Source organism: Centroberyx affinis, unplaced genomic scaffold (assembly GCF_046629955.1).
Source record: "Centroberyx affinis isolate AG114_WGS23_722 - 3 ecotype Tasmania unplaced genomic scaffold, CSIRO-AGI_Caff_v1 ptg001140l_1, whole genome shotgun sequence".
NCBI lineage: Eukaryota > Metazoa > Chordata > Actinopteri > Beryciformes > Berycidae > Centroberyx > Centroberyx affinis.
The window spans coordinates 105733-133678 of record NW_027279676.1 but is presented as its reverse complement, the minus strand read 5'-3'; the positions used below and the strand labels follow the sequence as shown (position 1 = coordinate 133678).

General features: G+C 43.4%; 2 protein-coding genes across 3 annotated transcripts in view; one reads left to right on the top strand and one right to left on the bottom strand.

The window, feature by feature from the left end:
• The window catches only part of dennd1b (DENN/MADD domain containing 1B), a 105822-nt gene extending 84839 nt beyond the window's left edge, over nucleotides 1-20983 (bottom strand). For both annotated transcript variants that reach the window (XM_071524055.1, XM_071524056.1), the window contains exons 1-3: nucleotides 20723-20983; nucleotides 20044-20108; nucleotides 815-858 (exon numbers count right to left, since the gene is read on the bottom strand). In XM_071524055.1, the coding sequence (XP_071380156.1) occupies nucleotides 815-858; nucleotides 20044-20108; nucleotides 20723-20739 (126 nt within the window). In that variant the 5' untranslated portion in view covers nucleotides 20740-20983. The remainder of the gene's footprint in view (nucleotides 1-814; nucleotides 859-20043; nucleotides 20109-20722) is intronic.
• A 2282-nt stretch (nucleotides 20984-23265) lies between these two features.
• Nucleotides 23266-26830, top strand: cunh1orf53 (chromosome unknown C1orf53 homolog). Its single transcript, XM_071524057.1, has 3 exons — nucleotides 23266-23860; nucleotides 25698-25799; nucleotides 26130-26830. The coding sequence occupies exons 1-3, from the start codon at nucleotides 23573-23575 to the stop codon at nucleotides 26199-26201; spliced, it is 462 nt and encodes a 153-aa protein (XP_071380158.1). The 5' UTR covers nucleotides 23266-23572; the 3' UTR covers nucleotides 26202-26830.
• The last annotated feature ends 1116 nt before the right edge of the window (nucleotides 26831-27946 follow it).

Genomic DNA, 27946 nt, shown 5'->3' with positions numbered 1-27946 from the left:
CCGTCCCTCTAAGACAAATGATCGGACTTGTGATTGGCCAAAGCGTCCTCATCCAAAAGGCAATATTTTAACCACGGAGAGATTTTGAGGTGTACATAACATTGCAAAACTTACCTCTGACTGGTTTTGGAATTCAGAACATATAGTGTGCCAAAAACATATTTCAAAACAGCTGCCTATTTGGCTTTTAGATTGAAAATGAGCCCGATAATGCTGCAAATGTGAAACAAAAGGAAGCAGAGGTAGAATGAAAAAAAGGAGAGATAACTGGATAATGAGAGAGAGAAAGCAAGAGAGAAAGAAACAGAGAGAGAGAGAGAGAGAAGGGAAAACAGAGGTGTGCATTCCTGTCACGGTTGCATGATAATTACTGATTCGTCAGTTATTGAAGACCTGCTCACTGCTTTTCATTACCAGCAACAGACGCACAGTGAGACGGAGAGAGAGACAGAGAAAGGAAGAGGGAGAGAGGGGGAGAGAGAGAGAGAGAGAGAGAGAGAGAGAGAGGGAGGAAGAAGTGAGGAGGAAGAGGAGGAGAGTGTTGGTGGTGGTGGTGATAGGTGGGGGGAGGTTACCACAGGATGGCAGGGTGAGTGAGGGCATTAGGAAAGGAGGGAGAGGGGAGAGGAGGAGGTGGAGGTTGTCTGTAACAGTGAACGGGTGAGAGGAAGACAGCCAGAGAGAGAGAGAGAGAGAGAGAGAGAAAGGTGTGAGAGAGAGAGGAGAGAGAGAGCGAGAGAGAGAGAGAGAGCGAGAGAGAGAGAGAGAGGGAGAGAGAGAGAGAAGAATGAAAAAGAGGAGAGTGTGTTCCAACCTGGTCTGTGTGGTCCTGGGGGAAGCTCCACAGCACGGCTGGATCTAGAGGTAATTGACAGACAGCATTAATCAGCGGGTGAGAAACACACCGTCTTCGCTAGCTGCCTCAGAACACATACATATTAATGAGAGGGGTGGGGGCAAGGGTGGCTGCTTCGAGTCGGCGCAGGCACACGCACACACACACACACACACACACGCACACACAGAGTAGCATACACGGTGAGAGACAAGAGAAAGAGAATCTAGGCTCTATGCGCTCTAAATATGCAAATCTATATTCTCCATGTAGATATGATAGGCTATATTATACACCGTATCATGCATGTTTGAGAAAATCATATCCACACATACTCAAGTTAATTCGCTCATTTAATCGTACATTGATACTAGTCTGGCTATTATATGGATAGATGTAAGCTCAGCTAAAAGGTTTATAAGGGTAACAGAGGTTTGGGTGACCTGGGTTTGTGATTATTATTTTTTTTAGCAGTAAACTATGACTGCAACTATGGGACATGGAATATTCATTCTTATTTAGTAACCTTCAAAGGAACGTACTATTTATGAAAGGCTTCTAATATGTAATAAAAAATAGGCTACTTAAAACAAAGAGTATTACAAATACTTCTTCATCGTCTTAGGGCTAGAGGGCTGATATTAGGGCAATAGAGATAGACAATCTCTATTCTCTGTTAACCAAAGATAGAATTGGCAAATAAGACTAACGCCAAGTACTAAATTGGCAAAAATTACAATTTCATTTGCCTTAAAAAGTTGCCTGTCTACTGTTAGTCTTTAAAACTATTAGAGTGTGTAATTATTGGAGCTAGCTTATATGCAACTGATCGCCTCTAAACAGCCAATCTCAGAGAAAAGTAAGCCTCGCTTCTCTTAGGCTTATACTATGTAGTTGAAAGGAAGCGGCCACCCAGCCGTAGCCTGAACACAGGGGTCTCTGGTAAACATGGCTTCCACGGCTCTAAGGTCACCCTGTGACCTCAGCAGGAACAGCAAGGAGTTGAAGAGACAAGCTCTCACATGCCAAGTTCACTGTCATGGACATACCATGAGCCTACAGGCTCCTGAGCAAACTCACCATCTGCCTAAACAAAGTTGGCTGGCTGAACTAGAGTGAAACCGGAAGTATCAAGCCTCACAATATCCAACATATTTCAATCCTAGGAAAAATAACAGCTACATTTTGAACAGGCGTAAACCATGAAAGATGTTTGATTTAGCTCAAATATCTATAACCATTTCAAGAAGGCCTATATATTTGGTTATGATCCTGGCCTAGGCATATGTCCAATAGCTTACTGTAGTTATTTATGAGTAGCCAACACCAGAGACCACCAGTACTTTAGGAAGGAGGACCTGCAAGAATACATAACACTTACAGTAGCTTCATGGCTAACACTCCCAAGGACGCCAGACAGAGAGAGACACACACAATGGACAAACGGATGACAGGACGCAGCGGACAGAATCAAAGATGCCTTACATAATCCTATTGGATAATTTCACGGGCCCCATCTTGAAAAGAGCGGCACAAAAAAAAAAAAAAAAAAAAAAAAAAAGGCAGAGCTCTCAGCTCTATATTCCAACTCCATCACACCCCCACCCCCCTTCCCCCTACCCTATGATCCGCCACAGTTAGGGCAATTTTATGCTGATTTTCTGGGTGAGAGGATGGGAACCGCTGCCTGAGAGAGCGATACAGGACAGAGGGAGAAGGCCTGGAGGAGAACAACGGAGAAAAGAGGACAGAAGAGGGCAGACAAGGTAGAGGGGAAAGAGGGGGAAAAGCAGTGAGAGACAGTGAGAGAACAGAAGAGAAACACAAAATAGAAGAAGGCGGAGGAAGAAGGTTGAAGGAAGGAAGGAAGGAGGGAAGACATACTATCTAGACTTAAGTACCTCGGGGCCTGTATGCCACCTCTAAGAATAGGAGTACTGATGTAAGATCATGTCACGTGACCAAATGAACTCCACTGCTGCTTAAAAGACAAACCCGCCCCAAATCAGCACTCCCATTCCAAGACATTTCATACATATGGACCCAAGTATCTCCAATCCAGTGCAGACTCAGATGGAGGGAGAGGGAGAGAGAGGGGGGGATAAATAAAGAGAGCGGAGGAGGGAGAAAAAGGTGAGGTATAACAACACACCAAACACTTCACTCGTCTCATGCACCTAAGGACATATAAGAAATTCAGAGCACTACCGAGCATCTTCCTTTCTTATTCTTCTCTCGCCTTTCCTCTCTATCCTGCGTGCTCTTATTCTCTCTATTCTGCTGTACCTCCAGATTTCTCTGCCAATCTTTCCCCCTCTTGCTCCTCCACAACTCACCACCTGTCCTCTCTCTCCATCTCTTTCCTATCCTTTCTCCTCCATTTCTTTTTGCCCTCATAATTCTCCCTCGCTCCCCATCCTGCTTTCTCCTGCGTTTTCTTACCCATATTCCTCTCTTCCTCCTGCTCACTTTTCTCTTTTCTTTCCATTCCTGCCTCATTTTGCAGCCCTCGCTCTCTCCCTGCTTTTCTTTCTTTCTCTCCATCCCACCCTCCCCTGCAGCCCTCTATCCTCCTTGCTCTCTCTTTCTCCTCCTTCCCTCCCTCCCTCTGGCCAGGCTGGGCGTGTGGTGGACACAAGGGGGGGGCCTGAAGGGGGTTAAGGCTGAAAGTTGAAGGTTACAGAGGTGAAGAGGACCCCTGCCGCTCCACCAGGGGACACAAATGTCACTATGACAGATCCTGCACTGGTTAATCCGCCCTCCCCTCCCTCCCTCTGCCTCTGCCTCTCTCTCTCTCTCTCTCTCTCTCTCTCTCTCTCACACACACACACACACTAGAGCTGCATGATATCTACTGAAAACCAAAAAAGTCATATTGCGATTAATTTTGTGAATACTGCAATTGCAATGTCAACTGTGAAACATGTAGACATAGCTTTTTTCTACATCATTTTCTTTTCAGCACAGAACTATTTGGAGGTGAAAATGACATGCTAATGCTTAGAATTTGCTCAGTTTGAATATAACTGAATTTCTTTAACATGCAGCTTGATTTGCAGGGCAGAGATTCTGCACAGCCACGTAAAACATGAGTCCATACTAAATATATTTCTCTCTGCAGCCTCTTGGGATTCAGAGTTTTTGGAACCTTACATCTCCAAAAAGTCAACTTTCCAGGAACCGATGGACACTAGTATTTCCCCATGAATAGCCATGCATTTTATAAATGCATTGTTATCAATATTTTGGCTTGTTTGCTGGGTCATAAACATTTTCTGCACATGGGAGACAATGGTAGCTGTCAATTACAATAAAAAAGTTGGACACGCACGCACGCACACACACACACACACACACAGCTAATAATAATGTGATTTTTTTGCTTGACCCTCTCCAGGGAGTTCAGATACAGAACAGCACCCCTGGAACTGGTTCAGTGCCTTGCTCAGGGGCACTTCAGCAGGACAGATGCTTGCCAACATGCAATCACTGTATGGGAGCTTTTACTGTTCCTCCTAGCCTGACCAACATGACCTGCTCTTTCATACTTCTGTCTTGCAAACTCTGCTTTGTTAGGTCTGCCTGCATACTCCATGGGCTTGTCAGGCCCAGGCCTGTATCACTTTATCTCCATCAAAGCTAAAAATGCATGGGATTCAAAATGTGTTTATTGTATTTCCTAAAGTTGACAAAATCTATAAAGAGCTGTTGCAAACTGTGTAAACACAGTCCATATGATATGACACCAGTGACAGGCAGAGTGACAAGGGGAAAACAACCTATAGCATATTTCACCCTTGTAGAGTGCAAACAGATCCAGTGGGTGCGAATTGAATTGAAATCACCTATCTGGAGTTAGATTCCTCTCTTCACACCCCAGGAAATGGAGGTGGGCAAATGTGATGGCAAGCTCAAGCAATGACCATTCTCTCAACACTGTTTGCAATGTGTGTGTGTGTGTTTGTGCACAAATGTGTACTGTATGTGTAAATGTGTGTGTTTACACAGAGCGATAGCAAGCTCAGGAGTGCATATATAGCATGTCCATTGATCCCTGTGGGCTTCAAGCGTGGCTGACCTCCAACAGCCGCCACGGGGGCAACATGCAGGCGGCCCCCGAGCCGTGACACAGATACTGTGTGTGGTGTGTGTGTTTGTGTATGTGTGTATGTGTGTGTGTGTGTGTGTGTGTGTGTGGTGGGGGGGGGTCACAAATCAATGTTTTGGCCGTTGCTGAGATGCCTGTCTTTAAAGGTCGATACAACGAGCTTTGATAGGGACTGAGGGAGAGGGAGAGGTGCAGGAGAGGAGGTAGTCAACGGGTTTTAGTGGGGGTGATGGAGAAGCTACAGCGTGTTGGGGGGGGGGTCTACAGTAGGTGAGTGAAGGAGGCAGCTGAAAGTAAGGAAAAGGGAGGGAAAAGAGGAAGGGGAGGGGGAAGACGGGAAGGGTTAATAGGTGAGGGGTTGAGGGAGTTGGGAAGAAGGTAAGGTGGAGAGGGGGCAAGGTGAGGGGGGGGAGGCGCGAGGGGAGGACGGAGCAAAGAGGCTAAAGAGGAGAGGAAGGGAGGAGAAAGGAGGGTTAATAGGTGAGGGGTGCTGGGAGCTGAGAGAGGGGCAACAGGGAAGGAGTGGGAGAATGAAGGGGGGAGGTAAAGGAAGAGATGGGTGGATTGAGTAAGAGAGGGAGGCAGGTAGACTAAAAAGAAGACATTAGTAAGAGCTACATGCTACTGTATATCTGCACTGATGCATGAGCGCTACAACAAATAAGCCTACTTCTTCATCTCTCATTCTCACTTCAATTCTGTGCATAAATTTAGGCTTCTTGGCACTTCCAAGTAGGCTAAAAATGAAAATGTTGGCATCTTCATCTTGGCACGAATCTATGCTTCTTGGGACTTCCAAGTAGGCTAAAATGAATCTGCTGGCAGGGGATGTCACTTCTAATACTGCTGGCTTGAAGGAAAAGTTGGCTCATGACACCAGTGTGTCAAAAACCTCATACTGCCCAGCACTGCATGGCAAGTTAGTCAACTTTTAGCCATTTCACCAGAAAAGTAAAAAAGTAAAACCCAGCTCCTTCTACTTCCTTTGAATGACACAGGGTCGTATGAAAATAGAAGTGACAAAAGCATATGACACATGCAGACATACACCCACGATGCAGAAGGCTATGCTTGTGCGTAGTGTTTCTATAAGTTCATTTTAGGAGCTCAACTGCAGGGGCTTTAAGGCATCATTCTGTCTTTAAAAACTCTGGGAGATTTCAGCCAAAAAAAGACCTAACCCTAAATCCAGTGTGAATACACATTTAGATGAAGGCCCCTAGCCTATAATTCTCTATACTATGTGAATCAAACACAGACTTAGAGCCCTCATGGCCATCCAATGTTCTAAAGGCATAGAAAATGCACTTTTTTCACCTTATTCCATGAACTACTGAATGTGTGTTGCGAGTGAATAGGGGGCCTGTTTGTTAAGAAAGGCCAAATCCCATATGGTGAACAGCAGCTCCTCTGGTGAGAAGAGAGGCTGTGAAAGCCACCGGCAGCCCCTCTCCTCCATCCGCGCTCCAGAGATGAAGGGATGTAGCGCCTGCCTCTTCTTGTTCCTCCTTTCTCTCACTCCCTTTGCCTCCTCTCCTCCCTCTTTCTTGGCCAGGGGTTAAACTGCTGCACTCTAACCTCCTTGGCAATGATTTCATTCACTCTGTTTCTCTCACTCACTCTCTCTCATCTCTCAGAGATTTATTTCACAGTATGTAGTGGATTAGGCCCCCCTTGTATGCCCCCGGACAAAAGCATTGTTTTAGCACTGGTCCGTTCGCAGTAACGGGGAGGAAGCTACCGCTACTTAGCGTCCACAATACGCCCATTGTGGACACAGGGCTGGAAGGACCCTGCCTCGGAGGCCGTCTAGACTTTGAGCCCGGGCCGGTTGAAGGAACAGAGGGAGAAAATCCCATCAGCCAGTGGAGTGAAAGTTAACTAAGGTAACCTGCTGTGAACCTGATGAAGATGTCAAGCCAACATATGGCAAAAAATGTCTATTGTCAGAACAAGGAGCTTTCTTCCCTCCGAGGGAGGGTACGGTAGAGGAGGAGGAGACGAAGGGAGGCTAAAGGAAGACTGGGGGGGTTGCAGAACCTAAAGGAAGGAATAACTGTGGTGGTCATCGCTTTACTTCTGGATCAGTAGCCTTATTCTGGCTGGGAGGAGGCCCAACCCCTCTACTCACAATTAAAGGAGTAAGCAGATTAACTGGCATCTTTCAAAGGCCAGCAGAAAGAAAAACACACTCGCAGACGTTTAAAACGTTTTTTTTCTCCCCCTTTTGCCCATCAACTCTCAGATTGCACACTGCAAATGGTATTACATTTCATGCTGATTTAGTGAGCATAGGTTTCGAGAAAGGAGAAACTTCTCAAACGATGATATGGTCCTTAAGTTTACTAATACTGATTGGTCACACCAGGTTGTTACAAATGAGAACTGGGGACTGATAGAAGCAGTGATAGCATGAGGTAAGCCATACACTATTGCACTGCATTAAAACATAAGAACAGAACTATGTTTGATATCAAATTAGCATCTAGGCTTAATTATATCAAAACTGTAACAGGTTTGTGGGAAATGCTGACAGAAAGGACTCTATAGGCTAAATAATTTCATAAATCATTTACAATAACAGGCACTTCAGACTAGCAAATATAACACAGAGAACTTGTTAAATGTAAAAAAAAAATCTTCCAAAAGCTCAACACTCAAAAAATAGGTCTAGATTTGCAAATGAGTACCAAAATTCAATTCCAATACTTGAAAATTTGAATAAACAAAAAGGAAAACAACCTCTAAGGTAGAGCCTGCCTTTCCAGCCAGAGAATCAACTGGCAGGCTTCACATGTGAGAGACGCTGGCCTGGGGGATTTCTACGCCATTGCTACAGCTACATCTGAAGAAGATAAACAACATCCTCAGCCTCACTGGAAGGAGAAGAAAGAGAGAGTTGCATGGAGATGATGTGACCCTATTAATGCCACATTAGTTGTTCCGTCTTCCCAGCTATCTGAGAGGAGTGCTTCATCGGGATGAGCTGAGAGAGAGAGGGAGGGAGGGAGGAGGAGGTAGAGAGATAGGGAGAGAGAGAGACAGAAAGAGAGAAGTGGAAGCGATACTGTCTCCAGGCTAGTTGGGACGCAACCCAATTTCACAGCTTCACGAATGAGCGGCACAGCATATGGACGCAAGCTTTGTGACAGCCTCTGTGTATCACCACATATCAGCGTTGATGTTCCCAGTCAGATTCCATACTGGTCCAACATTATGTCAAACACTGGCTCCGCATGACTGCATCTTCAACACAACACACAGGCGGCGTGTTTGTTGGGGGGGGGTTGGCCTCCTACGCTATCAAAAAACAAACTGATATCTCCCAAGACATGAATTCTTCGTCTCCGCACTTCTCTCCAACTCTCTCTGCACTATCAAAATGTGATGTTCGGTTGCTGCGGCTTCATTTTAGGCTAATCATTTTGAAAGATAAGTCACTATAAAATGATGTGCTCAGATTAAGCCAGAGTAATTCCTCTTTGGCAGTAAGGCACCCTGAAATCCAAGATATAACCTACATTTTATTGCCACACAGATAAGGAAATGTAGGCTAGACTACAGGGTTTTGATTGAAACAGCATAGGTTAATGGTGATAATTCCATTGCTGGTTGTTGGCTGGCTGGCTGAAAAACCAACATTTCTTCAGGTAATCACACATTTCTCTCCATATGGTCCAACCATCTGCCTCAGTCAAAAAACAACATCTATAAAAAACACAGTAAATGAATAACTCTATTATTAAGCTAATATGCATAAAAAGATATGAAAATTGCCAGTAGTGAGAGTGTAGCTTTCTCTTACAAGATTTGCTTTGACTTTACCAGGCTCCATGGGAAAATTATTGAGGAAATTATTGGAGTTGGTTTTTATGACTGGGCTAGGTATTATTTTGGTTAACCAATGACTATAGGGACTTATTATTATTATTATTGGGCTTATTATTGGTTATGGTTACACAAACTTGAGTGGAGTTTTCACAGAACAAGAGACTAAGAGACTGTTGTTCAGTCGGCGTTGAGTTTGAAAGAGAGACTGAAGAAAAAAAAAAAGTAACCACCGTAGCAAACTCGTCTACTGGCAATGGGAAAGGAGTCAATGTACCTATTTTTAGCGGGTTTACCCGCGTTTAAAAAACCTGCATATACGCACTAATTTTGGTGTAAAAAGAGTATACATTTCTTCTTTGGGTCCACACCCCAAAAAGTTTAAGAAGGCAGGTCACTGTCAATCTGTTATTGATGCTAAGGGAAAAGTTCCTTTTCTGGTCTTTGAGGTGGTGGTAGCGGTATCTGTGACAACGCTGTGTGCAGCACAGCAGCTCCTTGAGGTGGTGAGAGGATCGATCTCAGTCAATGTCACATGGCACAGCACCCAGAGGCAGCTGTGTGGTGCTGATGACAGTGCAAAGCCTTGCCTTTGGCGGCTACATGCTCCGTGCCGTTCAGCTGTGATTTGAAGTTCACATGCAAAGGCTGACAGACAGACAGCTCTCAGTCAGTCAGTCAGTCTGTCAGTCAGACTAGACAGTCAGTCAATCTTTCCGTGGGGATGACAACACATCTGTATCTGTTAAAAGCGAACAATAGTGCCTAATCCTAAACACATTCACAGGGGTCTCAATGGGGCGGGGGATTGATGGACAAAACTCTGATGCACAAATACTGGGCAAACTACATCCACCCACCAACACACCTAACCACACCCAGATACATACATACACATTCCCTAATAACCCAATTAGCTTCAATGGAAGATGTGGGAAATATCAGCTTATGGAGAACCATAACTTTCAAGGCAATTATCTGGGATACCCCATTAGAGGAAAAGGGTCATTGTAGTCCAAATAGGGCTGAACAATTAATCGAAATTTTATCGAAATCGCAACATGGCCTACTGCAATTTTCAAATCGCAGGAGGCGCAATATTTGTTAAAGGTGAAATGTGTGTCAAAATACCATTTTAAATTAAATATTGTCGTGCTGCAGAGATGTCCTGGCCTACACATCATATTCTACAGACTTAAGAAAACATCTTTGTTTAATACAGATCCCCGCAAAAATCCCACCATAATCATTTTAATACGTTTTTCAATGAAAATGAGAATAATGATGTAAAAATTATCATTCCCTCTAATATCGCAAATCATATCGCAATTGCAATATCAGTCAAAATAATCGCAATGAGATATTTTTTTTAAATCGTTCAGCCCTAAGTCCAAAGCATTCCAGAGTAGTTCAAGCATAGACTTAGCCTACATTCTCTCTTGGCTATTCTCCCTTCTCATCTCTCACACAAGCCCAGCAAAATCATTTCACTCATCACACAAACTGACTACAATTAGTCATGTATTATCACAATAGTCTTATACATGAACAGCTTAAAAAAGTGTTTCTTACTACATATTTACTACATATTCATATTTTTGCCTTATGGGTACCTAAAAGAAACATGCCTACAACCCATATAGGGGATATGGGTTGTAGGCATGTTTCTTTTAGGTACCCATAAGGCAAAAATATGAATACGCTTAGCTTAGCTTAAGTACCAAGAGAAGCCAAAATTTACTCTATTTTGGAACGTTTACTTAGGTTTACGCTTCACACAGGGGCACTGGCTGACAATACTGACTGCTCTCACACATCTCACCTCATAAACCAGTAATTCTGCTATGCACCTCTAGCACAGTCTGTCGGTATCACTCAGCACAGACTCCGATACCGTAGATACTGTACTCAACATGTATTATCATTTCACTTTGCTTCATTAAGCATCTTCTCTGAAACACATAGACGTTTGAAAAAGTGGGCGAGTGATTCAGCAGACTGGATTAAGGCATGTCGACATGACTTGAGAAATAAAAATGTCTACACAACTGCTTGCCTCACCTTCACCAATTCCCCTCAAGTGAGATAATCAAGGAGCATTGTCTCTTCAGGGAATATTATGAACAAGAAACTCCAAAAAGGAGTGAAATGGGAGTTTGGAAGGTAGAGGGAAAACTGGAGGGTGAGGGAATTTGAGTGTGCACTTGTGCTAAACGTTCATGGAGCATGCTCAGCCCCTCTGGGCCAATTAAATGAGAGCATGCAGCATGTATGTGTGTGTGTGTGTGTGTGTGTGTGTGTGTGTGTGTGTGTGTGTGTGTGTGTGTTTGTGTATGTGTGTGGTAACAAAGACCTCGTGGATGAGTCACATGATTTGCAATGACAAATGGTGAAGCAGCTCAGACGTTCACAAAGGCATCAAGATTGACCTACATTTTCTGTCTTGAAAAATGGGCCAGATCCCAAATTAAGGGCCAGTAGGGCTACTACTTGCATGTAAACGCCATCATCTTCACAGTAAGTGTGGGGTGTTAGGCAACACAGGAGCAGCCTTGACTGCAGAGACGTACCCTGAAGGCATAGCTGTTGACATGTAAATAGTGGGGCTACAAGCTGAAATGACAGCACAGACAGTAGGCCTGTATCGCTAGTTCTGCTTGACTTGGATTTGGCCTTGGCCCAGAAATTAAGGTCTAACGGATAACAGTCTAGTTGTCAGGATACCAGTGCTCATACCATATCGATAAGTAGGTTGGTTTCCTTGATACAGGGGAAAATACAGTTTTGTCTTTCCTTTAAGCATATTTGACATCAGTCTACATGACCAATACCCAGAGAGTCTGGCTGTTGAAATGCAAGCAGAAGCTATGAAGTTGGGACAATAACACTGTCTGCAGGCATGAATAATAAAGCTCTGAATGAAGCCCAAAGCGCAGTACAATAACAATCAAATCACAGTTTCTTTTGACAACAATACAGATCTTCAGTGACGATGGGACCAGCACTGGGACTAGAAGTCGTTTCTGCTGGGACCGGCCAAACTGTTGTCATTCAAACATTCAAACAGTGGTAGAACAGAAAGGAAGTTTGTTGCAGGTGAATTGACTTGATGCTGCAGGGCGCAGGTCCCGTGTCAGCTCACTGAGTTGTTTACTTCCTTAATAATTGATTGTTCCTTCTAATAGCCACCAGCCTTGGTTTTGACCTATTCCCTTCTAATGATATACAGTAGTCTAGTTCTTAAGACACTGCTGTTGAAACTATATCAGTTGTAACGTTGTTTGCCGTTTGCTTTTTCTGTTAGTCTAGGCCCGTGGTTTCCTACTGTCCAAAGACTATGCATCCTCAAGACGATCTCAGAGATCCACTGCAAAATTAAAAGTCATATAATTTCACTAGTATTGTGTATCATTTGCTCATATTAACAGAATAAGTGAGACGATGCATTTCTGTATACTAAATGCTACCTGAAATTAAAAAAAATATTTACACATGGAGGTTCCTGTGGGAAAAATCTCCAAGAAAGGGGTCCCCTGTTCTAATATGGAGGGGATCCTGGATATGAAAAGGTTAGACAGTCTCTGGTCTTAGCCATCCCTCCCACCACATTTAATAGAAGTGTGCCTGTTGATGGAGCCACGAATACTGAGTCAATCCCAAATCCTGTTAAAATCCTGTCATCACAAAATCTGCTCAACATGACAGCCATGAATGTCAACATATTTTTCAGCACTGCTTTTTCATGAAATCCCATTTGCCAGACTAGGGCAGATTAACAGCACCGAAGCTACATTAAAGCAGGAGCTACGCTAATCCTGTTCATTTGTGGGCTAAACTAGGCCACATTGGAATTACATTCATAAGAACCAGCCAATCATTGTTCTTTGACTCAGAATGAGTGGTAGTGTGTGTTTATGAGTGTGTGTGTGTGTGTGTGTGTGTGTGTGTGTACATGCATGTGCCATCTGCTGTGCTGACCTGTTACATACATACTCCTGGTCATCCATTCTCATCTACCGACACGTGTGCAGAAGAGCTTAGCTTCATGATGACTCAAGCGGTTTTTGGAAATACTGCAACAGATCATTTCGGCTAGACTGTAACCCAGCCATTTGCTTACTGGTTTTTGTTTTTAACACATGAAATTCCGTTAGCTCTCTGGAACGTAATTTGTGGTCAGAGGGGAATAAACTCACATACTGTACATACATACACACACATGCATACAAGCGCACACACACCCGCAAACAAGCCACAAAAAAAAACAATGCTGTGAGGCTGCGAGTGAGGCCTATGTGATGAAACTCTTCTGCATTCATCAAAATCATCTCGTTTTAAATTATTGATCGGGTCCCTACTTTTCCCCACTTTTTCGCCGTGCAAAGGGAAGTCTAAAAATAGCCTGTGAGCGTCAGTGCCTAGAAGTCTTTCCATGTTCTCCCAGTCTGGCAGCATTAGTGAATTCAGATGAGCCTCCTGCAGCTCTCACAGCTTCTGTCTCTGCCTCTCGCACACACACGCACACACACCCATAAATGCACACGCTTGCACTCGTATACACACACACGGTGTACATATACACTTAAACATGTACCTGCTAACACACACACGTACATTGTGTGTGATTGCCCCTAGAGTTTCAGTACTGCATCAGTGGCACAGCCAGCAACCCCCACAGTATGTCACCTCTCAGCTTACAGACTACTGCCATCAGCATATATTTCTCTCTCTCTCTCTCTCTCTCTCTCTCTCTCTCTATCTCTGTCTCGCTCTCTCTCTCTGTCTCTCTCTCTCTCTCTCCAATTTTGTCCCAGTTCTTCATGCTGTGGCCAATAACACTCTGTGTGCTCCTCTCTCTTAGAAGAAACAGCAGGGCAGTCCACTCACTGCTGTCCTGAGGGTGGTGTGCGTGTGTGTCTGTGTGTGTGTGCTAAAGTGAAAGTGTAGAGAGGTCACACAGCACCACCTGAAAAGTCCCAGTGACCTGTTCCCTCTCTCCATTCTCCCTGTAGGGCCCGTCTGTCCCCGTCACAACTAGTGATAATCAGAATAAGGGGGAGGGGATGGTGGGGGGGCAAACAAGGCCTGAACAGAAATGGAAGTGGAAGAACAGGTAGAGATATGAGATGTGAGATGTGAGTAAGTGGTGTACAGATGAAAAGGCAGCTATAGCATGGCAATTTGCAATGTTTTGAATTAAAATTTTTGGCAAAAGCACAAGGATTGGGCTAAATAAAGCGTTGCAATGCTCTGCTTGTTGACAAGGGTTTTCATTAGGCTGTTGAGCATGGTGAAATTGTTGTGATATGTGATATGTGAAAATTGAGTTTCCTGTCACTTTTCAAGAGGAGGTGTTGAAGTCATCTGCATTAAACATGGAGAAATACATAAAACTGCTTTGTAATATTTGTGGGGAATAATTGATTTACAGCCTAATGCACTCAAAAATAGATAGAGTGACTGCAAAAGTATAATTTCCTGGATTGGAAAATGATTTGTGCTCTTACCTAGGAAACTAGCCAGCCATGTGTTGTGCATACACTGGCCAAACTCCAACATACATGATGCTGACAGTTACATTTTTTCTAGTCAATCTTTACTATACTGAGTGAAATTGGAGGACAACATTTGGTCCACTCTCTTTTAAATAAAAAAAGAGCTGGAACTGGACCCAACAAGCAGCAGGCCACTACACAGCTTCTGAATGGATGACTGACTGGGGATAGGGAGCTACAAATGACTAACAAAAGAACAAGACTGGAGCGCACTGAGAACAGCGGTAACACTGGCTGGCCAAATTTGTCATCTGGATAACCAAAACCAAAACACAAATGAGTCTCACTTGTTCTATAGCTCAATGGCTAGTAGGCTACACAGGGCACAACATTAAAGGGAAAATCCACCCTAAAACAGAATTCAGACTGGGTTGTGAATACTGACCTTCCTAAGATCATGGAAATAAAAACATGGAGGTAATTTCATTTTAACTCCTCATTAACTATGGTTTTAATTCTCATATGGGTCACACATTTTTACAAACAATCATGTCCAATCCAACAATCGTTGGATAAAAGTGTCCACCAACTGCCAAATGTTACAGTATGTCATGTTATTAAGACTGCTCACAAAAGAAAAAGGCAACAGTACACAAAAGAACAGATGGATAAGATAGCCATTGACCTCTACCCTGAATGCAGACAAAGAGAAGTTTGCTGCTGAAAGTTGGACTGTTGGTCAAACATGATCCTATGGACACTCACAGAGGGAATGGAGTGGGAGGGGATTTCTCAAAGTTCACTCACATTGCGGTCGTTAGATATCATAGCAGGGAAGTTATGAGACTTCCTCAATTCTGTTCAGTAGAAGCAGATAAAAGGCACAGAATCTGATAATATTTTGTTCTCTGTAAGGAAGCCAATTTAGCAAAGTTAAATGGGCGAGACAAGAGAAAGGCAGAGAGGTTGTGGGAGAAACAAAGTGTGAGACCCAGGGGTTCTCCCAGGAGTGTGAGTAGAGGAGTGTGGCCTCTCTAATGACCAATCAACACCCTCCTTGCTGCCATGGCATCTGTTAGTCCTCCAATGGCCTCCCGCCTGAGTGTGAGCCCACTGTGAACTCCACACGCAGCCGGAAGCCAATCAGATCGCAGAACTGGCATGCTTGGGTCAAGGAGCAATTTTGACATTTTGCAGAATGTCAGCATTCAACCTTCTAAAAGTTCTACTACACAGGCGTTTTGCTCTGCGAATACGAAGGGTGGAGGTGGGGAGGGGGTGAAAGCCAAAGAAAAAAATAGCGTAGCTGAATCTGTGAAAATGGAATATCACAGTGCTGCTTGAGGGGGCTACAGCAGAGAAGGAAGCAGATTGATAACTAACTAGCTAGAGGGAGGTGACACTGTGAGACCTCCGGGTCTCAGCAAGAATGTTCTTGAGATATAGAACAAAAGTAACTTTTCATAATTGGTGCATTGGACCAAGTGAAGTAGGAAGGCCATGTGAATCAAAGGCAAAATGCGTCTACTCTATAGTTCTGCTTTCTGGTTCCTTTACTTATATGTGTAGGAAGAGACCTAAAACATATCCAAGGGCATTGATAATTTTCATAATCAAACCTTCTGCAGTGCATTTCAAAACCAGCAAAGAGATGCCTTGAGGTATTGAAGCAGTTAATGAACTTGTCAATAATCTCACAGAAAACATGACATATGCTCAATGGTATACAACTGATAACTGCCTCAACTGGCACAGCACAAACTGGCACCAGCAGCAGATCAAAGCCAGATGAATACATTGACAGTTTTGTTTTTTTTAAACAGCAAATCGTTCCCCTAATTGCAGCATAAATGTTGCTGTAAAATTGATATGCTGATCTATTAACTTTATTGCTTTGTTACTGGGAGCAATCTGGCTGGAGGGAGCGGGCGAGGACAGGTAGCATCTGTCCCCACCTACTGCCTTGGCAGCGCTAGCGTCATCTGCTAGCTTTGGCAGCATCTTGGAAGCACATCAATATGGCTCTATGTAGCCAGGGCCGCTAGTAGCTAGCATGCCAGTCACGCTCTCCGGCAACGCTCGCTCACAGCCTGAGCATCCACAGAGCACTGAGCCAACTGAGCTAAGCTGAGCTGAGCTAGGGCTGAACAGAGAGGCCAGGTCTCCATGGACCTGCATGGGGAAAAAGGGCCTGCGTCTGTCATCTATCCACACATCCATGGTTAGAAGTGTGGGGCCAAATCCAGATACGGACACCGCCACCATTGTAACTATGAGCATCGCATATTTTTTTGTTTCAATAACAATTTTCCTTTTTGTAATGTAGATGCTCTCATGAAATCTCAATTGCTAACAATTTTCTTATTAAGTGACTCATTAGAGATCATCACTTATTAAGTGACTCATTAGAGACCATCCCCACTCCAACAGGCTACCAAAATACTTTATTGTAACTATAGTACATAATAATCATGTCTAGAGGCTGTTAATATTATGTTCTTACATGCAGCATTGATGTAATGTTGTTACCACTAGTGTTAGCCAAGACAGAAAAATCAAACCTACCCAGGGGAGTAGTAAGTGGGACCTAGTCCAATAGGAACAAACTGAGAACGGTGCCAAAGTTAAATATCTAAAATTACATGACTCAAACACACACTTACAAACTAAAATAGTATTCCCCTTCACCAGTGTAAGACACAAGCTATTAACTTGATCTGCATGTCTGTAAGTCAGACCTGAACTTAGGTCTAAAAGGTCATGCAGCTATAGCAACAATGCCCATGGATGAATGGTCATCCAGAGTGGTTGAATGCCCCTGATGGCTGAACATCAGAAATGCTCAGGCTTCTTGTGAGACCCTGTTAGCAGTGGTCTACTTGATAGTGAGTCAGACATGTAGGGTGTAAGCACTCCTAGGTTGGCTTACTGTAAACAATTTCATTACTGGTTTGTTTACTGGAAAACCTGGGTGACAAAATGTACTGAAGTGTATGGTAGGTTATCTCTAGGTTATCTTTAATCTATCATTGCTTAATAAGTGTAAATAAGGCTAAGCATTTGCTGAATCATTCAGCACTCAAGTGTGAGCTTAATAAGAGAGGCTCTGAGTCTGTCACATAATAAAATATTAAGATGTAGACTTAAACCTAGGATAGTTTCTAGGCCAAAATATTAACATCATCTTTAACACTTTGCAACGAGTGAGCATTCTACTCTGAGATCATTGGTGTTAAAAGGTCAACCTAATCACCCTGAAAAAACTTACTATAAAAAGCAGGCCTACTGCAGGCCTGTATGCAAACATGTGGGTGTCTTGTTGGCTTATAGAGCTGACTAGAGAAGGTGTAAAATCCTGTTAACACAGGAAGTAGAGAGAGAAGCATACTGACCACCTAAAGCGTAGAGGATCTTTACTTTGTAGTGCACCTTCCAGTCCACCAAATTCTGCAAAGCGATCATGACTACTATAAGCAGGGGGCACTACCCTCTACAGTTAGGCTTAATACTACTGTACTATGTCACGCTGGCGCATATGGAGCAAGTTTCATACCTGCACAACCAGGATGTGGTGAGAATTGACAAAACATTGCTGTAGCATCAGCAAAACCATGAGTGCACAGATCTAGCTTTCTAGTCGCTCAAAGAGGATACCCTTTCACAGACACTTCAACATACTGTAAGCTAGACTGCTATGCATGGTAGAGGGAGTGTGCAACAACTGACATGGAAGCCAAAATCAATCTAAAATTAAACTCCTATTCCCTAAATTGTAAGGAGATATGAGAAATATGAGCAAGCTGAAACCTTCGACCACTTCTCCAAATGCTTAAATGCTCCACACCATGTTGCTATGACAATTTAATTATAGCCTATCATGGTTGCACTATTGTTTGTTTGCCTCTGTGAAGCTGTGGGAAGATAATGTGTGAATGTGAAGTGGTGCTTTTTGGCAGAGAATCTAATGTTTGGCCGTAGGAGAAACAGCTCTAGTTTGCGGTGAGTGATTGAGGAGGTTTCACAGCATGGCCAAAGCCTGTCTGGTATGACTCATAGCAGTAACCCATTCAGCTCATAATAAAAGTGTGCAAAACATAGCATGGCAGAACTGAGACAAATGCATACAGCACACATGAGAAATGTCAAATTTTAGGGCTTAATGCATCTATAGACATACATGTTTAATATTCACACACAATCCATCAATTCCCTCTAAGTACAATGATAAAAGCCCATGCGGCACAGTTTGCAGCATTCAAGAAGCATTTCATTTCATCCAGACTTCAGTCAAAGCCAACGGGAAATTGATCAGATTGAGGGAGAAGTGGTTCATTCCTCATTTGGTTATCTGAAACCTCTCCTTTAAAAAACAATCTATCAAAAATATAAGCCCCAGCCGGCAGATAATATACATCTAGAGCTCCTGTGAGATTTCAGCTATCATAACTACTCCCTGAACAGGGAAGTTCGATTATCCAATCAGGATTCAGCACAGAGCAGCAGGAGCACTTCTGTCCAATGACTGAACAGAATGGGTATGTTCCATTTGAACAGAGGGGCGTGCAAACGTTGCTATGTAGCTGGGCTCCAGAGAGCAGGAGTCCGGATATGAGTCTGACCCTGGATCATACATGGGGGAAGTCAGTTATTACAGTATAGGCTGGTGGTTTATGAGTTTGGTTTAAAATCCAATATCAGAACTACATCCAAGGATAACTTTCAGTCCACTCTGGTCAACTCAGCAGCTGCACAAGTGAACCGTCCACATAACACCTCTTTAACGTCAGAACTGAGCGGGGAAAACAAGAGAGCTGGTGTAATATGCAGCACAAATGTTTTTACATGATATTTGACTTAAGGGTGACATTGGATATTGATGTGAAATATAGGTTGTTTTATTTCCCATATTCATAAAGGTGCAATATGGTGTTGTTCTTCGGTGGCCAGAGTCATTTCCTGGACTAGTCTGACCACTTTTTGTCCAGTCCACCACTGCTGGAATGTTTGACCATTGCAAACAGCAGAATAGCAGAACAGCTCATGCAGCTTGCTGACCCATGATCTTTCTACAACAGCCTGTCTGGGGTCACAGCTACAGGAGAAAAGCCTGCAATGGTTAGGCTTGATAGAATAACTTATGGTTGGGTTTGATGAAAGCATAGTTTAAATGCATAAATGGGTCTAATAAACGAATGATGGATAATGCTAATAAAGGCTCTGGAGCAACTAGCTTCTCTGACGTCGCTTGCTTCTGTCTGTCAGTCTGAACTCTGTGTTGACCTTGTCTTATCCTTAGGTTGTTCCTGAGAGGGTCAACTAAGGAACACACACAATAACACCACAGACATAATGATCGCCCTTATTGCGCTCGGCCGGAATCAGACATGCAGTATATTTTAGCTCTTTGGCGCTAGCTGTCTGACTTAAAATACCGTGCAAGAGCAACTGGGACAAGACTAAACACTGCTGCTAACATTGTACATTACACGTTGAGCGTATAGCCTCACATTTACTAACACTGTAATTATGCAACACAAACAGTCATTTTTCCAAACACATAACATACAAAGACATACCAAACACTCTGCAACTTTTTTTTTATCAATATCATAATGACCATGTCTGTGACAATAATTTAAAATGAATTTGCTTTATAAATCATGGATGCTATTATTCAGTCATTATTTATTTTTTTTAAACAATCCTCAAACAGACAAACACTGGTCATGAGGTTACAGTGACAGTCTGTTATTAGTGGCAGGAATTATATTACCTACCCTCATTTTCAGATGTTGGACATGCCACCTGTAGAACCAGATCAAATGTTCTTTCTGGATTTTCCCTGAAATGAAGAGAACACCATTTACTGCGGGGGAAGATGAGACATCTGTTTGAAAACAGAATCATTTTCAACAATTGTGCAATCAACATTAGCTCAAATAACACCAGTGTTCCTGTTAAATTCCATTACAGTGAGACTGAACAAGTGGACCTGTCTTCAGTCTTTCCCACTTACAGTAGGCAGACCGTCAGTAGCTGTCAGTGCCAGTAACTGCAAGTCGGAGTGATGGTGCTTTAGTCTAATATGACAAAATCTGGTAAGCTTTCTTATCTGTGATTATTTATCTGGATAAACTTTGGTCACTTGGCGACTCGGGTCTTGCGAGCTCGGTGGCCACATGTAACCTATTTAGGGCTGCCTGCCTGGCTAGCAGGGCTGCTAATTGGTGGTCAGCTAGTAGACAGTGCAGCAGACTGACCCAAATGCTGCCGAGCCAGCTGGCCTGGCCGCTAAATCCACTGTTGGAGATGTCTCAAATTACGCCAAACATTCCTTCGTATTTCACAGTCGTCTCCGCGTTAACGCTACGTCCCTGGACCCAATTAGCCGTTAGCTGGACATTTCTACACTACGAAGCGAGAGATAGGGGGGAAACACAAAAACTCAGGTCTTACTTTATTCTGCTGTCCATGGTTTAGCTACAACATCGCGACAGCTCCGGGCTATCGGCGGCTCTGCTGGTTGTCCGAGAGACAGAAGATTTTCCCCTCGTCCTTCCTTAGCCTTATCCGTAACTTGTGCTATCTTATCTGATACCGGTCGAAAGCTGCCGCGACGACATGCTTAGAGGGAGAATAGTGTAGTAATGTATGTCTTCCTTATGCCGTATGTGTGCCGTTGAGGTGGCCTGAATATCAGTTGAGTACCACGGTGGTTATTTCCCACAACAAACACCACTCCAGGAAGTGCTGTCAAAGATTTAGTGACGTCAGCGCGTCAGACGAGCACCTTGCTGCTGCACTTCAGCTGGATAATACAGTCGTGCTTACTCAAGAGCTAACCCGCATGATTCATGTTTTGATTCATTCATGGAAATATGTTTCCCGTATAACACTGTATTATGAGTTCAATAGTAGTGGGAGTGGCAGCCTAGAGCAGTGGTTCCCAAAGTGGGGTCGTGGGAGATCCAGGGTGTCCCCAGAAAAATGAGAAATAGTTTAATTTCACAAGTATCTCACTCCCTAGAGTTTAGGACAATGAGTGAATGTATAAGGATGGCTGTTTTGTCATAGGTTTCACTGTTTCCATTGTTACCATCTTCAGTATAGATGTTATTCATTATCTATTTATGCTACATATGCATGTTAGACTATATAGTCCATACATGTAGCCTAACAAATGCTTCAGTCGCAACACACAACTCAATTACATAAGCTTTTAATTTATGGAAAACTGACTGTCTCGTTTGTTTTAAACAAGCCTGGTAGAAAGTCAGCATATATGATTGTATATCAAATCTGTCACACAAGTCTACATGCAACACATTTCTCATGAATAAGCTGAGTCACAGGCCACTTAATATTTGCATTGAGTCCCATGTTTATATTTGTCCCATGGTAAATTGAAACCAATGGCTTAGATGTACTTCTCCCTCTCTCCTCTCCAGAGAGCCTGTCTGGATCAGAGCCAATTTTCTTCAGGCTGACTGGAAGGTAATTAAGTGGCAGCAGACTGGGGCATGCTGTTTCAGGCACCCGTATGAAATGATAATGGCAGGCCCGCTGCCTTACCATTCAAAAAAACAATATGATACACACGCACACATGCACACACACACACACACACACACACACAAACAGACGTGCACACACAAAGCTCTTATGAGGCTTGGGTGCTGTGAACCAGTCAGGACTCACATTACAGGGAAACCTACAGTAGACAATCCCACCATAAGATCAATTTAAGAAAGTCCAACACTGAAAAGAAATCATACAGTGTCCTTTCCTTTCCAGGCCTGGAAAAATATAGATTTGAAAATAGTTTCAAAAAATGTGGCCTAGCTGGGGTGCACGTGATTTATCTTGCCAAATGGAAATATCACTTACAAGAAAAAATATAACAAGTGCTCCCTATGGTTTTTCAAGTGGTGAAAATGCAGGCTAGTTGGCTGCTATTTAGCCCAGGTCTTTTCTTGTCATCCTACAATTGTTATTCATTCATTTGTTCATTTCAAGTCAGTTCAAGATTTAAATGACAAATAAACTGTAACTGCAGTCATAAACTGTTGCCAGTTGTAGGCCACAATGTAGCCGATAGGAGTTCTGTTTATAGGATTTTTACACATCCTTACAATATTTACAGTGCTGATAGGGAAAACACTGAGTTAACATAACATCTCCCATCACATTGTAGGCTCCATTGCATTGTAGGTCTATGAAGTGTCTGTATTTTCCTAGATTTTTCACTATCCTTAACAGTATTTACAATGAAGACTTGCGATTACAAAATGGTTCAAGGTGGAAAGTTAAAAAACATTCTAGTTTTTATGGCAAAATAAAGCTGTTCAGCATAAGATACATATATATCACTTTTTTATGTCCACAACCAACCTTTTCTCACAGTAAACATGCATAAATATTTTGACCAGTGATGTGTAATTTATCTGAGGGTAAATTGACCCCACAATGTCAGTCAAAAGACACTTGTCAGGTTTCATTAGCCAGAATTGTGGACTAGACACATCATCAGAGGTGGCTTACAGCGGTGGATAACCTTGAAAGGACTCATTAATGTCCACTCATCAACCTTGTAGTGCTCAGTCCAAGTCGCCACCATATTTTGTGTTATTGCTAATATGGGAAGGTGTGGTCTATGTTTGTACTGTGAGAGCAAAGGGATGGGCACTTACAATGAGAAATGTATGTTTACCCACCTTTTTATTTACTACTAGGCTATATCACTGCTTTCAGTGGCATGATAACGCAATAACCCTGTGTTCATGTATTGATTATCTGTGGGGTTTTTTATCTGACAATTTTCCTGTGTGTTTTGTTGGATTGTTTTTTCTCTGTATGCTTCAATAAGGTGTAGTCATCCTTGCCACACCATGAGGGAGTCCATAGTAGCTGCTTTGAAACAGCAGAGGCGCTGTGTGAATCACTGGCTCAGTATTATGGGATGGTCACATGTCAACAAAGTGACGAGGGGCAGAGGAGGAAGTAGCAGCACACACTTCTATGTAACTGAGAGGAGGAACGAGCATGAGCGTACACATTCGATATAAACATGGACTTAAACATAGACGATCTTTCATTATAGCAGATGATATAACTGGAGAATAGCGTATACATGCGTAATTATGTTTAATTAAGGGATAATTTTGCGGGATCTCGCCCCATGCGAAACTCATTTTCCACACTGTTGCATGCGAATCTGCAATGTCAAAGTAGGGTTTTACATGACCAACTTTTATACCACTTTTACACATCCCTATCGTTAAAACAAGAGATATTAGTCGTTTTTAAATGAGCATGTTTCACCAAAGTTACCCGAGCAAAGCATTTGTCAGCAGATTGATTCTTCTTCATGTGCAGTATTATAAACGACTTGTAACCATGTCGATACTGAACCTCTCAGAAGAAAGCTCGAAGCGATTGATAAGCAACGGCACGTTACAGATCAATGTAGACAAGAGTGAATCAGACTTCAGTGAGGTGGTGACAAGCAGCATGGGTGGTGAGGCGGAGCACGGTGGGAGAAAGTTGACAGAGGATGAACTGGCCATACACAGAGTCCATAGAGAGGCATGTGAGGTAAGATGCGTTACAGCAAAGACTTCAGAACCAATGTCTGTGTGTGTTGCATTTAACTGGGGTCGTGTTGTCCGTCCTGATTATCATGATGAATTCTGATCTAGTAGCCAAGCCAACATTTTTTCATGTCAAGCACCCCCCAAATAGATATTCATCAGATCATCACCCCCCAGAATATTTCCATTTTGTCCAAATGACTCCATCTAATTTTGTTGTTGGTTATGATTTTGTTCAAAATTGCATAACTGTCTACACTATAGTTGGGGACAGTGAACCCTATGGACAAAACATACATCCTGATACATTCTGTCATTACATAGTGAATGAAGTAACAGTGAAATGAAACTATTCCTCGTTTTGATGGGGACCACCTGGAACCCCCTCAAGGACCCCTGAAGGTTCCCAAACCTCACTTTGGGAACAACTGCCCTTGGACTATGTATTTTTGTTTTAGTCTAGTGCTATATGAAAATACATATGGTGCTTCATTCTGTACCAGCTGAATCGATTTGCCAAAAAAATCGGAAATACACTAGCCCATTAGTTCCCAAAGTGGGCCCCCGCAGGTCCTGAGGGGACCTCACCAAAATGACAGATATTTCATTTTTACTATTACTGCTATTTCAATCAGTAAAAGTTAGTATAATGTGGGAACATTTAAGAATGACTACTTTGATCACAGTTTTCACTCTCTCCACTGGTATCTCCCCAGCTATAATATTAATTATTATCTAAATCATCAAAACAATAAAAATCTTCTCAGCAGGTTGGCCATATTTGGCACCAAAATCTTGTCAAATATGTGCCTGTAAGCTAAAGTAGATAGCAGGACTATTTGAGTGACTATTCAGTTTACTTGATGTCATTGGATAATTACATTTTTATAACAAATGCACTGTTAGAATGTAATTTGTACAAACATATATATGTATACATATATATGTATATATGTGTTATATACATGTGACATAGGTAATATAATCATATTTTTTTCCGGATCTGTCATTCATCAAATCTCAGTTGCCCTTCCAACACACACACCTAGCTCACTCTGTGGTGATGGCCGTATAGTGAATAGGTGTCATCCATAAATGCCTGTAGGGTTCTCTGTTGTAAATATTGTGCTTCTGAGTGTGCATGAAGTTGAGGCACGTTGGCCGCGACCTGAGGAGCGTTAGCAGGGCCTGGGTGGGAAAAGCACAATACAGAGGGGGCCCAGCGACGCCAGCTTCACTATGTGGCCCTGCGATGCCATGCGAAATGACAGGCCGTGTCACCAGAGAGCCCGGGGCCTTTTTCCCTTTGTGGCCTGTCAGAGCTCACCAACTAGTGGGCTCTCAGTTTGAAACAGACTGAGAGATGACATTTTCGAACTTCCAAAGGGATGGGAGAGGAGTTCAGTGCTTTTCACTTACAGAAGGTGTTTGTGTGTCTCTGTGCAAGATGAATGGTTGGTCACAACAAAAGGGTGATTGTGGGTAGAGCATCTTTTTTTTTTTTTATTCCTGCATCTGTACAGTGAATAAAAAACTAGCAGATTAATAATCATTGCAGATTGTCAGTTAATGAATTGCACACAAAAAGACAGCATGAAACTAATTAATAACATCATAAGACTGTCTTTTACATCTGTTTCTATGCATAGAGGTCATCCATCTTCCTTCTTCTTGACCCAAAACAATCTGTTTCCTCTATGTACTGTATATTTTTGTGTTCAATATTATGCTTGTATGTGCGTGTGCGTTTGCATGTGTATATGCCTCTGTGTGTGGGTTCACTCTCCGACATACATGGTTTACGTGTAACACTAATTGAATAATATCTTATTTATGTTCAGGCAAAGAAGCAGATGTATGTGGACCCATCCACTGGGTACAAGGTGTTCACAGAGCATGCCCACCTCCAGAGAGGGAAGTGCTGCGGCAGCGCATGCAGACATGTGAGCGCTCCCATGTTGTGTTCTATTCTTCTCCACTTTGCTCTGTTCTGTGCTACGCTCTTCTTCTTCTGTCTCCTCTTCTGTTCTTGGCTGTTTAGTTTTGCGCTGTGCTGATCTGTTCTGTTCTGCCACGTTCTCTTCTCTTCTCTTCTCTTCTCTTCTCTTCTCTTCTCTTCTCCAGTTCTGCTCTGTTCTGTGCTTTACTCTTCTAGTCTGTGCTCTTCTGTGCGCGTCCTACTGTCCTGTCTTCTCAGCGACCAAAGCTAAACCTGTGTCTTCTCCACATGCGGCTCATTTAACCCCGTTTAATTATTTCATTCTCTCCTCCAGTGTCCATATGGCCAAGTCAACGTGAAGGACCCTGCAATGAAGAAACAGTTTAATTCTCTGTTTTATGTGTGAGGCCTAGCAGCCTCACGCCAAAAGGTAAAAATGTAAGATGCCTGTTTAGGATGGAACCCACCGCATGTAGCCTGTCTTCTGCCTGTCGTTATTTTGGACTGCTTTGAGAGTCATTTTTTAGCAGCATACTAAATGATGAAATATGGAGTGGTGTCTGTGCAATACCTACCTCCTATGAATCACAACTATTCTCCGGATGATTTTCATTCTCACAACAAGATAGGGGAGGGGGAAGTAAGGATTTGTTCACTAGAACCTCGAACCTCTGTAAAACAGCGTATTTTATCACATTTTTGTTTTGTGATATTTTTCAGATGTTTTGCCTGCATGTCCAATGAAATGCCTTGAACCTCATTTTTTGTCTGTGTTCCTCTTTAAGGGTATTTAATATTTTGTGGTATTCCACTCCTCTGATGCTTTTACAAGGGTTGTGGGAGTATGGAGATGAAAACTGAAAGTGCATTTTAGATCTTTGCCCTCAAGATAAAGGGCATATAGGCGATAGTAACTGTAGATAGTCAGATGGAGTCTTGTGCTCTTTTTTTGCTTTGCATTTCTTGTTATTTTGTCTCCCAAATGTACGACTGCATGAATATTAGCATCATTTACTACACTCCACGAGTGCTCGACTGAACCGGCTACCTTTGACTGAAGTGCTGTGCCGTTAAAAATAGGCAGGGGCCAAGGGTCAGCGCTCACACTTGGCTGCGCTGCTTTTACACCACTTGATGGAATCAGGCTGTTAACAAACATGCCATGGACATCAACGGCCTCCCTCCCCACCGGACTCGCAGCTCAGCCTCCTGGCAACACTTGGCTACAGCGCAGCTCCCCGCGGCTGCTCTCCTGAGCCGCAGCCTAATGAACTCCTGGGCCCTCTCTTCCCAACCCTGCAATAGATCAGCCCATGTTCACATGTACGCACACACACAGACACACACACACGCATACACACCCAGTAGGCTTCCTCCCATCAGAACACCCTGTGGCTCCTAATAGGCCAATATAGAATAAAGGTTACACTAAACGCTGCGCTTTGTAGCCTGCAGTGATAGTACAAGGTGAGGTCAACCGCTCGTATAGGACTACCTGTGCGTGCAAGAGATGTTGGAGGGTGTGTGTGTGGGGGGGGGGGATGCGCGACTTGATTTGTGAGTGCATGTGGGTAGGCAGCGCGATGCCTTCAGGCGCTGGCTCTGAACCTGCCACACACACTCGCCTGTCTCCGCTTGATTGGGCAAACAGCGTCGGGATGAGAGAATGTGTCTGCCGCGGAATTCCTGTCGCAGCCGCCTACTGGCGCGGCCACAATTTTTCCTCGGCAGGTGGGTCCCAAAGGCAAGTGCTTAGTGATCGGAGCAAAGCCCTGTGAGCGGCTACAAGGAGATTCATGATCCCAACAGTGCTGGGGAGGACAGGTTCTCGGGGACGCGTCGTCAGGCGGGATGAGAGGCGAATTTATTTGGTGTTATTCTGAACCGAGGCAGCGGAGCGTGCGGCAGCAACATTTCTGCAGCGGGACGGTGAAGGTGTCACACTCATCAAGTACCTGGGCCCGCCTGCCTGCCGCGGCTCTGCGGGTTTTGCCTAGGGACTTGTCTGTCACATTAAAGTAGATGCATTGCCATTCAGGGCCTCGGCGGTCCCGCAGCCTGACCATGAAATAGGCCAACTTTCATGTCTGCCTCATCCCTCCACGTCTTCCCAATCCAGTGATGGCACAGTTTGAAATGTTTTTTTTTTTT